The sequence below is a fragment of the Meleagris gallopavo genome, chromosome 6 (genome assembly GCF_000146605.3).
Source record: "Meleagris gallopavo isolate NT-WF06-2002-E0010 breed Aviagen turkey brand Nicholas breeding stock chromosome 6, Turkey_5.1, whole genome shotgun sequence".
NCBI classification, from domain to species: Eukaryota; Metazoa; Chordata; class Aves; order Galliformes; family Phasianidae; genus Meleagris; species Meleagris gallopavo.
In genome coordinates, this window is record NC_015016.2 from 23,665,462 (window position 1) to 23,681,240 (window position 15,779).

Genomic DNA, 15,779 nt, shown 5'->3' on the forward strand with positions numbered 1-15,779 from the left:
AAAAAAGAAACCACCATAATTTTTCAAGTATGACATGTCTTTACAATTGCATGGTTACAATTCAGTAAAAAATAACTTTAAATCCACCAAAAGTCAGAAAGACAATTCTGACAATTTACTGTGACTTGCCAGCTTGTAATCGTGCTCAGTGGGCTAAGGGAAATCGCATTGTCTTTAATTTTATTAATTCTAAAGCAGTGGGAAATGGCATTTTTGCAACAATAGGAAGCATTCTGCATGATAACTTACTTGCTGTATTAGTTGAGGTCAGTAACAGCTAGGGATGAAACTGATTCAGCTTTTTAGAACCAGTGAAACAAAGTTAGAGGTTGACACATACAAAAAAAAAGGTTTTTTTTTTGTTTGTTTTTGTTTTTTTTTTTAAATCTGTGTCTCAATTTGTTCAGCTGTCAAAGAAAATCTGCAGGAGGATCTGCCAGCAGGCCCAGCGTGCAGTTCCTCAGTTTCTCCTTTCTGATAGACCTCAGTTGCCTCTGACAGAGAGGGTCATCCAACCTGGTGCAGACCCTCATGCATGAAACTGGTGCTAATGTCTGTCCTCATTATGGAGCTGTCAGTGACATTTTCCAGAGCCCCTCACTGACAGGTTGCTCTGCTGTGTTATCAGGTTGTGGAGGAGAACTCTCTGGCCCTTCTGGTTCATTTCACAGTCCTGGCTACCCCAACAGATATCCAAGCAACAGAGAATGCATCTGGTACATTCATACAACGCCTGGTAGCAGCATCCAACTCACCATTCAGGAATTTGACGTTGAATATCACCCAAACTGCGACTATGATGTTTTGGAGGTAAGAGTATTAGATTTAATTCTCAAAAATACACAGGTAATATACTTTTCTTTCTGGAGCAGATCACTCCAAGGACTGCAGGAACAGAAGAAACAGTCTAAGTCTCCTTTCTGCTTTGGTTAGAGTCCACAGATGTTGTCACAGAAGCTTGTTTTAAAGTGTTTTCTGAAATATTTTATGGAAATAGAAGCCATCATTTTGGACATAATGAAAGAGTTTTTTTTTTTTTAAAGGTTTCTACTGAAAATACATACAGAGAAAAATGACCACTGATCAGATTTTTAAAAGCTTTAAGTATATGCTGCCACAGCAAGAGGTAGCACTGAGCTGAAAATAAGGGAAACCTGTCAACCAACTGCACTTACAGGTCTTTAGTAGTTGCTTTTGTCTTCTCATTAAGCAAAAAGAGCCATCAAGTATTACTGTAAGTCTTGATTCTCTGACAAAGCTGGGCTCTCTCTTTGCTGGCAGTTATATCTGAGCAGGGATCAGTTTTATTCCCAGAAAATCTGTGTCATGAGGGTGACCAACCACATGAAAACAGCTTTCTGTTGCTCATAACTCTGGAATGCTGACTGTTAACAATAAATGGAGCTAACAGGGCAGAAGCAAATGGTAAGAACAGATTAAAACCATGGGCTTTATGACAGTGTCCTGCATCCCTTTTCTATGCCATCCAGCTTTACTGGATCAGGTGCTCTGATCTGATGAAACATTTTTATTTTTATTTTTATCTGTTTGCAGCTGAGATATCCTGTGACTTTTTGTGAGCCACACCCTGGATTTCATTCTTTCCATCAATCCTCCTTTTCCTCTTTTTTTTTTTTTCATGTGGTAACTATTGGTTTTCTACTTTGTAGCCAACAGTAACATTTTTTTGTTTTTTTTGTCATGGAAACACACTAGCTTGTTTTTGTTCCAGCCTTTTTGAACGCATCTGATTAATTAAACCAGCATAAAGGAGAAAAGAAATATACTCCTAGCTCTAATGAATTGGACTTTGACTGGTGCTTTTTATTTTGAAACTGTGCAGAAAACTGTTGCTGTACAGCTAACAGTGTAAAGGAAACCCACAAAACTCAGATTCCCATTCATTATTCTTACCCATTCTTAATTCTCTTTTAACCCGCCAGCAGAAGTCGGCAGGGTTTATGTCAGAGCTGGGTTTGGTCTCCTTGCCCATGGTGTGCAGATGGCCCCAGGGAGCACCATGTGAGAGGTCAGTCCATGCTGCAGATTAGATGCATATTAGAAACTCCTGCTGTTTCCTTGGCCACATAGCTTCTCCAGGCAGGTTTAGATGATTAAGAACATGTGTTCCTGCTAAGTCCCATGCTGTGGCTCTGACTCAGAGAGATATACCATGAACACATTTTAAAATTCACATTTTGTGCAGACTTCTGACAAATGCAATTGTCATTGGGCCTTACAAGCAGCCAAGCAATGACATTTTACTGAAAAGACTGAGGTTCCAGTGGACAAAGACGCTTCTTCCCCAGACTATGACTGCTTCCTTACCGAGTCTTAATCTAAGCTGTGATTTCATCCATTCTGACTTCTGAATGCTTTGAGAAGATTGATTAGACAGAGGGACCATTATCCATTCAAACCATGCAGACTCCCTGCAGAAAGCAAAAAACTGCTAGTCTTAGACAAAATTAATATATTTAAGCTATTAAGCCTGTGTAATCAGCCACTAAAACAAGATACGATCTTCTGAACATCTAACAGACTGTGACAGAATTCATTCCTTGTTTCTTCTGAGGGTTGAAGCTTCAGCTTCTGAAATGCCACATTACCCTGATGTCACTCCATGTTTTTTTCTTTAATATTTCTTTGTACTTCTAATGGCAGAGCAGCATCAAGCAGCGTGAGCAGCTAGTGTGCACAATATCCATGAAATTATGTAGCAATGCACTACACTTATCCCTGAAGGTGATGGAGCTAGTTCAGCTATTTGTAAGATTTACTCAGATGTTTAACTTGGACAGAACACAAACTTCTGAGGTTTGAAAGTAACCGGCAGGGCTAGTTCAAATACTGAGTTTGCTCTGTCTAGAAGTGATCAGGGGCCTTACAGAAGACTGATTCTTCTTGCATTGTCACTTTTTGATAGAGATTCATGGATTGCTTTTTTCAACCTTATTCATGTTTATGAGACTAAGAAAATACTGAATCAGGCTTGGGTTGTTACTGCTGGGAAAATCTTGATGGGGTCTGTTGACTAGTCTTCCTATTTCCCAGTGTTGTTGTTAGAACTTGCCATTCTCTAGTTCAGGGTTTGAATTTATTCGTAATATCTTCTGATACAACCAGAATAGCTGTCACTGTTCTATCTATAGCTAGCTCAGTTGTGGAAAGATAATGGCATGCTCTTGTTTGATGTCTCCAACAATTTTGATGTTTAAGGTTACTGTCAAGCTGTCTTTTGCAACTGCTGTCTCATGAGAAACATCTCCATGGAAGGTGGAGACTGTAGTATCAGACAGTGTTTCATTAACATACATGAAGCCATTGGGCACCAAATAGCATCTGTTTTTTAAAATTGTGCTGAGCGTGTATATTTTCTATGGCTGTAAGTGGGAAGACTGAGGAAGATGAGCCAGTTCCACCAGTTAAAAATGGGATCAAACTAAGATCCCACAACTCTTTTGGAAAACAAAAAACATGATTAGCAAGGCTCCAGGACTGCCATTTAATTCACTTGGATTGCAGTAAATTTCATTATAAAGTGCACAATACTGATGATGATGTAGTAATGGTTTTCTACTTTATAACTGCCTGAGGTAACTGTGGCAAATATGTATGGTATGTAGTTCACTATGAAAGTAATACCTTCTATTTATTTCTGTGGAAACTAAAATAGCTACAAACAGCATAACAACACTACTTGATAAAGCAAATTCTCTGCCATAAAGTAGTTTTTCAGTATAGCCACCGCTATTAGCTGATTCACATGGATGAGCAGATCAAGATGTTCTTCATTTCATGATGGCTACCTGGAACATGGTTTGTCTTCCACTTCACTGTTGCCACTGCTGAAATGCACCATTCACTACCTCATTGTGCTGACATCCAGTGTTTGGTCTCCATAAATATTCAGTAAACACCAGTCAATGTCCATTGGTGCCATTGTTTTCCACATGGAGGAATTCAGTTCCACATCTTTGCTCCATATGCACATCCATGTCAGACACCATTCTGTCAGACTGCCCCTCTGCTGCCATCAGTCACACAGCAGCAAGATGTAACACAGTATTGGTGAGAAGGTTCAACCTGTACTGCCATACCACCATCTGCCTCAGATGGCCAGTATAATCGAATAGGAGGTGTCACTTTTGGAGCAGCCCTTGTATATCCTTGTTTCCGTAGAGGATTATTATATTGTAGTTTACAGGACCAAAATTCTGTGTTTTGGATTCTGATTCTGCTGTTGAAATTAATAAAATTGCAACTTTTTGTTTCAATAGAAAGTGATGAAATCTAGCCCCTAACAAAATAAAATAAATCAGTCTTACCTCTGCAAAATATCAGCACAAATTCCTGCAAAGATATATGGTTTGTTTTCCCAAGCACATAAAAATGTATTTTTATGTTTCCACAGAAACAAGGTAATAACTCTAGAGGGATCAGTGAAGAGGAATGTAGCAAAGCTCCCAAAGCAGAAAGTTCTTATTTAACACAGGGCTGTTTTGAACTCTCATTCTGTTTTGGATGGTGCATATACAAAATAAACTTGCACAGAAAATAACCTTATTATCCACTTTGCTTTTAAAATGTGGAATCACTTTCAATATTACAAGTGATTTTTATTCTCCAAAACATTTCTCTCTTTTCTATGTGGCAGATGGGCTCTTTTAAAAAATATTACCAGTATTTTCTTCCATTTCTAGATCTTTGGTGGCCCTGATTTCCTCTCTCCCAGACTTGCCCAGCTGTGTATTTCAAGATCAGCACAGAACCCCCTCCTGGTCTCTACTACTGGCAATTCGGCTGTTGTCCGTTTCAAGACAGATGAAGCAGTGACTGGGAAAGGTTTCAATGCTTCCTGGCAAGAAAATCTGCATGGTGAGTGTACTGATTAGTTCTATGAGAAATTCAGGAAGTCAGAATTGAGGATTAGCCATGCAAGCATGTAGATAACCAGCATAAGATTAAGAGCTAAGGGTGAATTTGAGTGTTACTGGATGCAGTAACACTAAGAGAGACTGAAAAACACCCAGAGGGGAAAAAGAGACAAAGAAAACATTTAATTAGCTCAAATCTAAGCCTACCTATATATTTATACTGCCTTGTTGGGGTTTTTTTCTCTAAAAAATTAATCAGGGCATTTTTGTAATCATAAAAGAACTTCATGGTAGTAAAATACTCTTCTGCCCTTCTCTACCCACCTCACATGAATTGTTAGTCCTGTATTAGCCGAATAATGCTTTTGTTTTTAAATCATAAAATGAAAAAGATCTGAAAACATGGCTTTACTTGAAGAACTTGGTGACCTCCACAAATATTTGGCGTGATTACTAAGTACTTGAACTCCATAAGGTTCATCCATCCCACATGTGATTATTTGTTCAAGTCTTACTGGTAATAAGTAAAAGAAGAGGCGTGCTTAAAAGATCCAACCGTTTCTACATGGGAGTTCTCATGAAAAGGCCAATTATTGGTAACTAATTGCAGTGAAGAATGGAGGGAGGCAGATTTTAATTCTGGCAGTTTTGCTTGATTAAGCACACTGATTCATTCATTTGTCAAGGTTTATACTTTTCCATTCTCACAAGTTTTTTTGAAAAAACCACAAGATTTTTTAATAAAGGATAAGTTTACAATAGTTCTTTGAATTAATCCCCTTCCAAGATCTGGTGGCTTATTTTTTATTCTTAGACCTCCTGAGGCTTTCTCATCACTTTACAGCATTTTGCCTGTTGTACTCTCAGCCTCCCTATAGCCTCTGAATAACTTCTCTTCAGAATGCAGTAATGCTATAGTATTTATTCTTTCAGCAGGTTGTCTCTGTCTCCAGCAGAGACAGCATGTCTTTCTCTCACCCTCCTCCATCCCTCTACAACATATAAAAATCCATGTGTTTTTTCCCACTGAAAGCCATGGCACTTCTATCACAGGACCCATCATTCTTTTTGCTCAGATATTCATGAGCAGCAGATCAATTCTGGACAGAAATATCCAGGTGTTGACTGGAGTGCTTAGGGAGTCCTCAGCTGCATGGATAGAGAAGTATGAACTTGAAAGCTTGCAAATGTTTTACTGCTTATAGGGAAAGGGGAACTTCTAGCTTTCTTGATATATTCAGAAATATTTTTTTGTTCTCAGTTTGGCCTAGTCATTGCTTTCTCAGTATGCAAGGTTAGCTTTTGTGATCCATGTGTAAAAGGTCTGCATTCATATGAGTGGTATTTTTAATTGCTTTTTTAATATTTAGGATAGAGGAATACCAGCATTAACTTCAGACTCAAAGACATCTACTATCCAGCCTAGGGCTGGAAAGGAACATTACAAGCATTGTTTTTGCATATTCATCAATAATGAAAGGTTATACTTTCCTAATAGTAATTTCCCATTGATTTTCATTGCAGATAAGGCCATGTATCAGTTGGAACACTCATATTACATGAGTTCAATGCAGAAAATAAGATGATGGAATTGTTCTTCCCTCAGTTTAAAAATAGACAGGTAGTCTTATTAGAGATAAAAGAGCAGTTGTGATGAAAGCTGATGATATCTTTTTCAGGCTGTGGTGGTATTTTTCAAGCTACCAGTGGGGAAATCCATTCTCCAAACTATCCTGAGCCTTATAGTAACAACACAGACTGTTCTTGGCTTATCCAAGTTGACTACAGCCACAGAGTCCTATTGAACTTCACGGATTTTGACATCGAAGATCACCGTTTATGTAACTATGACAACGTTACTGTAAGTAACTATAGAAATTTCAAAAGTTTCCTTAATGAATCTGAAGAAATTCTTGCAAAAGAGGAAGCTTACTGTGCAATTTAGGCTACAATTAGTTTCAGGGTGTTAGTTGCATAGTCACGTTCTATATTTATTCACAGACAAACTAAGGATTAAGTTGTAAGTTAAGTAGTAATGATTTCCCTTTGCTTCACCAATGAAGCAGTCTTTGCATTATTCCAGGTTTCCACTTTATCTGGAAAGGTCTTTTCTTGAAAGCAGTGCATGCTGCATCCTAGCATCACATTTTTCTTTTAGATGGTGTGCTTTATGTAGATTTAAAGGAATAGCCGTGTATATCGATACATGGCTGTTAAGACATCTTTTCCCATTTTAATTATAGTGTAGTTTACCACAGCTTGCATCAAATGGACTGTCCACATATATATCAGATTGACCACACTCCGTTGTAAAACTCAGGTGAGAGGGAGGCCTACATATAGACAGAAGTTGGGGCTTTGTATATGCCCTATGTATTCAGGTATGCATTAGCTGTCTGTTCAATTGCTTCATTGAGGACACTGCTCTCTTAAAAGCCTCACATTGCTATGGGTTTGTAAGCTTTTGTTGATATCACAGAAATTCAAGTTTCTGTTCAACCAGTGCACAACAATGAAGAACTCTCCACATCTCCACTTGGCCTCTTAGGAGCAGAGACATCCTGACCTTCGATGTCAGATTGCACTTCACTCAGTACAAAAGCATGTGTGATCAGCAGCAGTCGGATAAAGCACAGTGGCTGTCGCCCAAAATCCAGCTTTCTTCTCCTTGATAAAATGTTATTCTGAGGGGACGAAGTTTGGCAGAGACTGAGAATCTTTTGAAAACAGCATCAGTTTTAACAAGATTGCCTTGTAAAGCTCATTTGTACTGAACCAGAAAAAAAGGAAATGTCTCCATTTTGCTGAGCAGAACTGGAGGTTTCATTTGGCCACAAAGCATCTTTTTTAAATGAAATTTTATTTTTTTCTGGTTCTGAAGCAAGGTGACTGTTGAAAGAGAAAATCTGTTGGAAGAATATCATAGTCCTCTATGGTATCTCACAGAAGCAGCCCAGGTTGCCTGACAAAAACATCTGAAATGGTAGCACTGGTAAAAGTGGGGGAAAAAAACACCCCAAAACAAACTAAAACAAAACAGAACTAAAAAAATGTACACAAATTAAGAATTCTGAAAAGATCTGATATGCATTCTTCTATTTTACACCTGATGCCAATGGAGGTATGTACCTATCTAAACACATTGTAGACTTACTGCCTTTGTAGGCTGGATGTGGGCACTTGGTTTCTACTCAGTGAAAAGCACACACCCTTGAGCTAGCAGAAGAGAGGTGGCTTCACATGTGGCAGAGTTTGTAGGCCACTCCAGCACACTGACTTTTTTTACTGCTACAGTATCTGTTATTTCCTTTTGCTTTTTGTTTTGCTGGAAGAATGATGGAGGAAGACACTGCTGATCAGCCTGTGCTGTGAAAACTTGTCTGAAGCAGCAATATGAGCAGGGAGGGAGATGCATCTTTAATGCAGGCATCAATCACCACCTGCCAAGAGGAGGGTAGTTTGAAAATGGTTGAGGAAGAAGGCTCATTTGAAACCAAGAGATAATAAAAGGCTCTGTATAAGGTGGGAAATAGTTCTTTAGCCCCAGTGCAGGGGAATCAGAAGGGAAAGGAAGGACTGGATGGGATTTCTTTCTATTCCTAGTAAGCCAGTGAGCTGAAAATCACTTTATATTCCTCTCGTTACAAGGCACAATGTAAGAGAGCAGAGATAGGATACAGAGAGTGACTAAAAATGCATGAGTAGATGTATGACTGTGAATGGTTTAGGAAACACATTCCAGAAGAAGCGTAACTGGAAAATATGGGCAGCTAAGGAAGCTGGTGGGCTGTTTTTCTCTCTCTAATATAGGAACAATTACTGTGTATGAGTAACACAGTGGTTCCACCCTTTTATATTTCTGATTCTTTTTTGTTTTTGTTCTGGATATTTGTTTATTGTTATGGGTTTTATTTGCTTTGTGAGTTCTCCTGGGGCTCACCTCCACCCTTAAGCATACCAATGCCCTTTTCCTTCATCCCTTCTAGACCCACTCATTTTTCCTTGTGCTATGACTTGAGATGTCATGTGTAGACATAGTATCATTTGTCTGTCTTTTGATGAGCTTCTTTCTCTGGGTTTTGTCCTTATTTATTTTTCTTAAATATTTCTACTACGTATCTTTTTCTGTGGGAAAATCTAAGGTCTATTTTTTCTCTAAAATTTGCTATTGCACCATTATTGCATGAGTGAAATGGGGGGAAGGCAAATGCTCAAGTCTGCTGTTTCTTGGATGTGTTGCATTTCCAAAAAGCCCAGTGCATTTTTTATTTCTGCTCAGTGATTTCATACTGATTGTGTGAATTCTATGACAAATCTAGATTCAGATGAATTAATTTTAAGCATAGAACTGTAACCTGTGGTGTAGCTGCTCTGATCTCCCTCTGGAGTAAATGGATGAACAGAGCAGTCCCAGCTACCAAAAACACATTCCTGTAGTACTCTGTGAATTTGGGTGGTTCCTGTTTCTGTGCCTAAATTTTGTATTTTATCTGTTCTTGGGAGAAATGAACAGCTTTTCATCTGTTAAATGTGTATTTATAGCTTTTACTTCTTCTGGTCTGGTATATAACTTGGTTGTGTTCTGTAAAAAGTATAAGCACAAGGCACTGAACAGGGTTGGGAAAAATAGTTTATTGTTTTCAGTGCCTTATTATATAAATATTATTTTTCTTTCTTGCTTCAGTATATAACAAGTAGTACACAGGATTGTAGAAAACCTCTGGAAGCTAGAAAGGTTATAACTTCTTTTATTCCGTGTGCTGACAGAGAGGATCTTCCATGAGAGCGCAGCGATATGTGGCATTCCTATGGCTGAGTAGATAAAAATTATCATCTTCATTTTGTCATGTGCTTTTGCAGGTTACATTTTAGCAAGCACTTAGTTCATTGTGTAAAGGGAAGAGAAAATTGCAGCTACCCACAGTACAAAGGAAAAGTTAGCTTTTAAGTCAGCAGAGAGGCATTCTTCGTATGTTTTCAAAATAACTTCAAGAAGTTGCAGAGAGACTTTCCAGAACTGATGTGTGAATATTGTGGTTTCTGATCTAGACTCAAGACTGTAATCCCCCTACAAGCCAATAAATAGGAGTTTGGCAGAAATGTAGCAGCATGTGCAAATTATCCACGTGCAAATACTCCTGCTTAGTTTGCAGTTGCCACAACTCCTAAGAGCTGCTGCTGTATCTCACTAATGCTTATGCTGAGCTGTTGCTGGAATCAGATTTGTAGAAGTGTAAAGGCTAGGAATCTTTTTTTTCTACCCCCAATCCTTCCCCCCTCTGCCACGCCGAAGAAACACTACTATTCTTCAAGCACTCTGCCCAGAAACAGCAAATAGACTTGATTTAGAAAACATTCCTCTAACATCATGCTCTTCTCTGAGTATTACCACAGAAAGACCTCTTTCTTTCAGAAAGCTTTTGGAATGAAGTATCTACTTAGTCTCTGACATTACTCATCCTTAATGTCCTCCCTAGTGAGGAAGTTTAACTACTGCAGTCTCATAATAGCTCATGTGTCAATGTTCAGATCTCATGCAGTGGCACAGAACAACAAAACCAGCAGTTTGCATAAAGTATAGTCAGGCCCTCTGTCTGCTCTCTATCAGTGCAGTGCTTATTCTCAGCTCTGGCATTGAGATAAGAACTCAGCAATGTCCAGGGAAAGAAAGTGCCTTCATTCCTAAGGGTTATTTCCTTAGTCATTACTTTTTTTGCATTCCATGGCTTGAGGTTTTTAACAACAGGCAATCTGGTTTACATACAGAAGGTATGTACAGCACAAGAATAAACATTGCAAACTATGTATTAAAGACTGTAGTGAGGTGCCAAAAAAGGAGAAAAGGTTGAATGGATGGATATCATGGTTCTTTTTACAAGGTAATAATTTGTACAGACGTTGCAGTACACTTAATACTCAGTCACAAGGTCCCACACAGCTAACCAGTGTTCTTTGCCTGAGGGCAAATGTTTAATTCATGGCTACTGCACAGGCCAGGAAGGATATGCCAGTGGATTAAAGAGGAGTGTTGTCCTTTGTTCCTCAACTCTAAGGACTATTAGAGACAGGTCAGCTTTTCCTCAGCTACTGTTCTTGTACATTTGTTTTATTAATGTCCTCAGGGGTCCTTGAATAGGGGAGGCATAAACATCATGCCATACAGTCTAGTTGCAAATGTTTACTTTATCAGTGCTGCATTGTGCAGCCTTTATGGAATTTGAGGCACTTGGAAGTGAAAGAAGAGCATACTAATGAAAAGTAGATTTCTTCTAACAGAATGACATTATTTTGACCTAAGTGGAGGCTTATATAGCTTTTTAACATCCTAGCATCTGAGTATCATTCAGTCCTCTCACTATCCTGTATTTTTCTCCGTTTTGCTGTCAGAAGCTGAGTAATAGGTTATACTAAATGACATGCTTGCTGCTGTATAGGATATTAATGCTGAAACAGGAACTGAAGTCAACACTTGATGCTGCCCAGTAGCTCGAAGGCTTTTCCTGATGTCTCTAGTGCTCACCACTGCTGAAACCAGGCACAAGGCCTGTGGGGGTGGCCCATGACTCTAAACACGTTTGCAATGAATCATGTCTACAAAAGATTAATGGGACACTCCAAGATTCTGGCCATTTTTCCCTGTTTTTTTTGTTTGTTTGTTTGTTTGTTTTGTTTTTTTAATATAATTTGGTGTTGCTTTAGCTAGAAACTTGTGGGTTTTAACTTCACTATCCTTTTCTTCTTATTTTGAAATAAAGAGGAAGAAAACAAAATTATCAGCTGTAAGGGAAAAAAAGAGAAGGAAGGCACTTGTGGCAAAATTAAAAGTGAAGTTTTAGAAAACCATCTTTACTGTCTTCCTCTCTTTTTTAACTCTTCTTTGCCCTCTGCCTAAGTAGCATCTAATGTAATGCATGAGTGTAATTCAACACAATAAAGCCATTATAAAACGTAGTTATATGGACTCTGATAACAACTGCTGAGTACAAGTATCTAAGAGCCATAAACCCAGTGTCTACTTTCTTTGCACGCAGTCATTGCTCATACTACTGCAGTAGTTGCATGTTAGAGTCAATTTGAATGCCTTTACTGAGGCAAGATTAACTGAATGAAAACTACATAGGAACTCATGTTAGACATTAACTGGAAAAAAATGTGTATGGGATTATCTAGATTGTTAATGGAGGACAGCCACCATACCAGATACACACAGAGAAAATGGTTATATGATGCATTTTTGTTATAAAGATTACAGTAGCTTTAGCCTGAAATACTTGAATTTTTTGGAAACAGCAATAGAATTAAGACAGGCAATGTGCAAGTGGTTTGCACTGTGCATGCCAGGACTGTGTCAGGGTCAAAGTGTATAAAACATAAAAGAGAGAGTGAAATAAAGTGAAACAACCATTCTCAAAATACCGATTAGAACCTAGTACTTAATTTAACCTTTTCATAACAGGTGTTTGATGGTCCTAGCAATGAAGCACACCTTCTTAGAAAACTCTGTGGGACAGAACATCCTCCTCCTATCACATCTTCCAGGAATCAGATGTATGTCCGGCTGCGCTCTGATGGAACCTTGCAGCACAGGGGCTTCAGTGCTCGCTTTAGTGAAGGTAGTTTCTTCATTTGCATTAGCATGTATTTAACCAGTCACCAATCAGATTGCGTTACAGACAGTCTTTTAGCAGAGCTGTATACCTTTAACAGGATGGAATTTTTCTGAATTATGGATTAAAATCTTTAAAACCTAAGGATCATCTTAGATTCTTTGGGAAAAAAAATTTGCCTTTTATTGAGTAGGTATAATTCAATTTTGTCTAGTACTGTCGATGATGTCTGTGAGTTCAGACTTGCAAAATCTAACAAACACCAGCTTCTCTCTTCCTGTGAAACCTTCTAAATCCTATCTCCTACTGGATTTTTTAGGCAGCACAGCATGATGAATGGATCTCTGCCTTTGGTACCTGACTTTCCATTCTCACTATAAACTCAGAACTGGGAGGGTTTGCGATGAGTCAGTACGCTTAGAAACTAGGCATGATAGCATTCAGCACTTAGCCAAAGATGCAGTCAGCCACACTCTTCCGTATGTGCAGCATTTCACACAAATGCCATTTTGTTGATGCAGCTCACAAGAGGATAATGCTAATGAAACATGATGCTGCCCTTAGGCATCGGATGTTTCTGCATATTTTCTTAGGACTTTTTTCCTGCCTAGCTCCCAGTATAGGCAAATGATCAGATAAATGGGGGTATGATTGGACCACCTTGAAACCAAGTTATTTTGGCCCCAAAGTTGCTCTTCTTGGCTATGAAGAAATGATAAAGATGAGATCTGCTCCCAGGTCATTCTGGTTCCTCAGGAGGTCAACCAGGTGCAACATCACTTATGGACTCGTGTCAAGAAGCTACACCAGGTTCTAGGAGCTAGTCCTTAGTCTTTTTTCTACAGATTACTGTCATGAATTTTATCCTTATAAAAATTGCTGTTGAATGTTACCTCTTATTTATTTTTCCTACAAATTCTAATATGTGTGTTTTGTATATACAAATAATTTTTTGTATAAATGTGAATGTATGTGTTTTATTCTAAAGCATGCGGAAGTTTCATAGAGTCAGATTCAGTTGGGGCAGCAATTTCCTCTCCTCTGTATCCTGCCAAATACCCAAACAATCAGAACTGCAGCTGGATTATTCAGGCTCAGGAACCATGTAAGTGAAAACATCTTTTATAGTTAGCTTGGATGACTAATATCCTCGTCTTCTTTTTTGTTATAACAATACAAAATTCCTCCTTTATTTCTCTAGGAAGTTCTGTATCCTGATAGTTGGAGAGAGTGTGGCTCTCCTAATTTATCCTAAATTAGATTTTACTGTAAAACGTTTAGGGTACTGTGAGGTAAACAATTTACAGCTTTGTCATCTTATCTGATTTACTGTGACCCAAGTTCTGAAATTATAAATGAGATGTTGAATATTATGTGAAGTTGGATTCCTCTGTGAGAAAATCTTAGAGCTTATGTATACTTAAAACACCTGTATTTATCTGAGATTATTCTGGTCTGGATTTTTCATGCTAGAGTTGTGTTACATCAGATCTACAATGTTAACAAAAAAAAAGGAAAAAAAGAAATTTTTTTATTAAATAATGAGAAAAAGTTATGGAGGAATTTCAATTTAAAATACAAATGAAAAACAATATAAATAAACTGGTCCTGTGTACATAAATATGCCCTCAGATGTACCTGTCTATTTTTAAATAAATTTATAGTTGATGCTAACACACCAAGCATTTTCCCCCAAATACTGTTATTATCTTTAATGTACAGTATTAAATTTACATGGTATAAAATTTCTTAAAAATAAAACTGTGTTGTAGTGTCCTGGTAACATAATTAAAAAATGAATATTTATTTTTGATAGCTACTCCTGAATTTCAGTTGTTCATCTGATATCTAGCCATTGTTATTAAAATCATAGAAGGTTCCAACCACATTTATAAATTTATTTTGCTAAGTTATGAAACAAAGATCAGTTTGCCAAACAAAACACTAAACAAAAAATCAGAATATAAGCACTACTTTTTTTTAGGCATAGGTTATTATGCATATCCATGAAGAAGACATCATCAGAACTGTCCTCTGCCTATATAACATTTATTTATAAAGACAGCCATTTCTTGGATCTAGGTTGAAAAGTCAAACGTAACTGTTGTCACGTGATTTACATCAGTATAAGAGGTCAGAACAATCCAGGTTTTGTGTATGCAATCTGTGTATGCAGTGACATCCTTCACCAGGACCACTACGTACCACACATGGAGATGTTATACCAGTCCCAGTGTTACAGGACACAGACATACAGAACAGATGTAGCCAATGGCAAACCAGAGCATAGAGTTCTTGCTCTGCTTTTACTGTGCACACCAAGTCTCCTGTTCTTGCCTCCCGCTGTGGTTTTACTTTTTATTTTGTATCCTGAGGACCTACATTGACAACTGTAATTGATTGACTGGATTGGGACACAAGGATGTCCAACACATGGATTTTGTAGTTGAATACCAGTCAGTGGCACCCCGCTGAATGCAGTGCCTGGGACCATGTCTGTCTCCTCAGCTTATTCAAACTAATTATAGCCCAGTGAAAAGCAAAGTATTTGTGTCAAATTCATACTTGGTTGGAGAAAGCTTAGTTATCATTTAATCATGAGCCTCTTTTTCCAACCCACTTGAACTGCATCAATACTCTGAGGCCAGGACTGACTCTCCTCACAGAAGGTGAGTGTTGAGGAAAACCACTATTCTTCCATTTGTGACTTCATCTTTGTTCATATCAGAAAAATCAAAGCAATATTGAGAGTCAAAAATACCCTGAGTCAGAAATCCTCTTTTTCAGGATGTAGCCTGCAGACTGAGGGTGTGGAAAATCCAATTCCATACAAATATAGCTGAGGGTGGTTAATGATCCTTTAACCAGTCCAATTGATGTATGTGGAACGTTACAAAACGATGAAAGGTCCAGCTCTTTCTAAGCCTGGAGCAGGGCAGCGTCAGTTCACATTTTGTCCAAATCTATTGTATAGATCATAAAGGGACAGAAGGTCACAGACGTGTAGAAATAAGTTTTGTTTTTGAGTGTGTGTAAATTTTCCATGCTGTATTTGCAGACTTTTTCAGTATATAATGAAACTGTTCAGCTGTTAGGAAATTTGGTTTGATGTCTGCCTGTTAAATCCCACACTAATCATGTTAATTGTATTAGAAAGTACTGAAATATGAAGAGATTTATCAGGATCTTTGCAGTAAGCACTGATGTACTTCTGAGAAATTCACTCCACCTATCAAAGATTAAATTAGTTCAGATGTTATGCTTTATGGAAACTGATTGAGTTCAAGGGAGAAAA

At 38.1% G+C, this 15,779-nt stretch overlaps 1 protein-coding gene across 1 annotated transcript in view; it reads left to right on the forward strand.

Moving 5' to 3' along the window:
- The first annotated feature begins 531 nt into the window (after positions 1-531).
- The window catches only part of CUBN (cubilin), a 70,806-nt gene continuing 55,558 nt past the window's right edge, over positions 532-15,779 (forward strand). The window contains exons 1-5 of the mRNA XM_010712704.2: positions 532-810; positions 4,704-4,878; positions 6,557-6,738; positions 12,334-12,490; positions 13,473-13,589. Of these exons, the coding sequence (XP_010711006.1) occupies positions 532-810; positions 4,704-4,878; positions 6,557-6,738; positions 12,334-12,490; positions 13,473-13,589 (910 nt within the window). The remainder of the gene's footprint in view (positions 811-4,703; positions 4,879-6,556; positions 6,739-12,333; positions 12,491-13,472; positions 13,590-15,779) is intronic.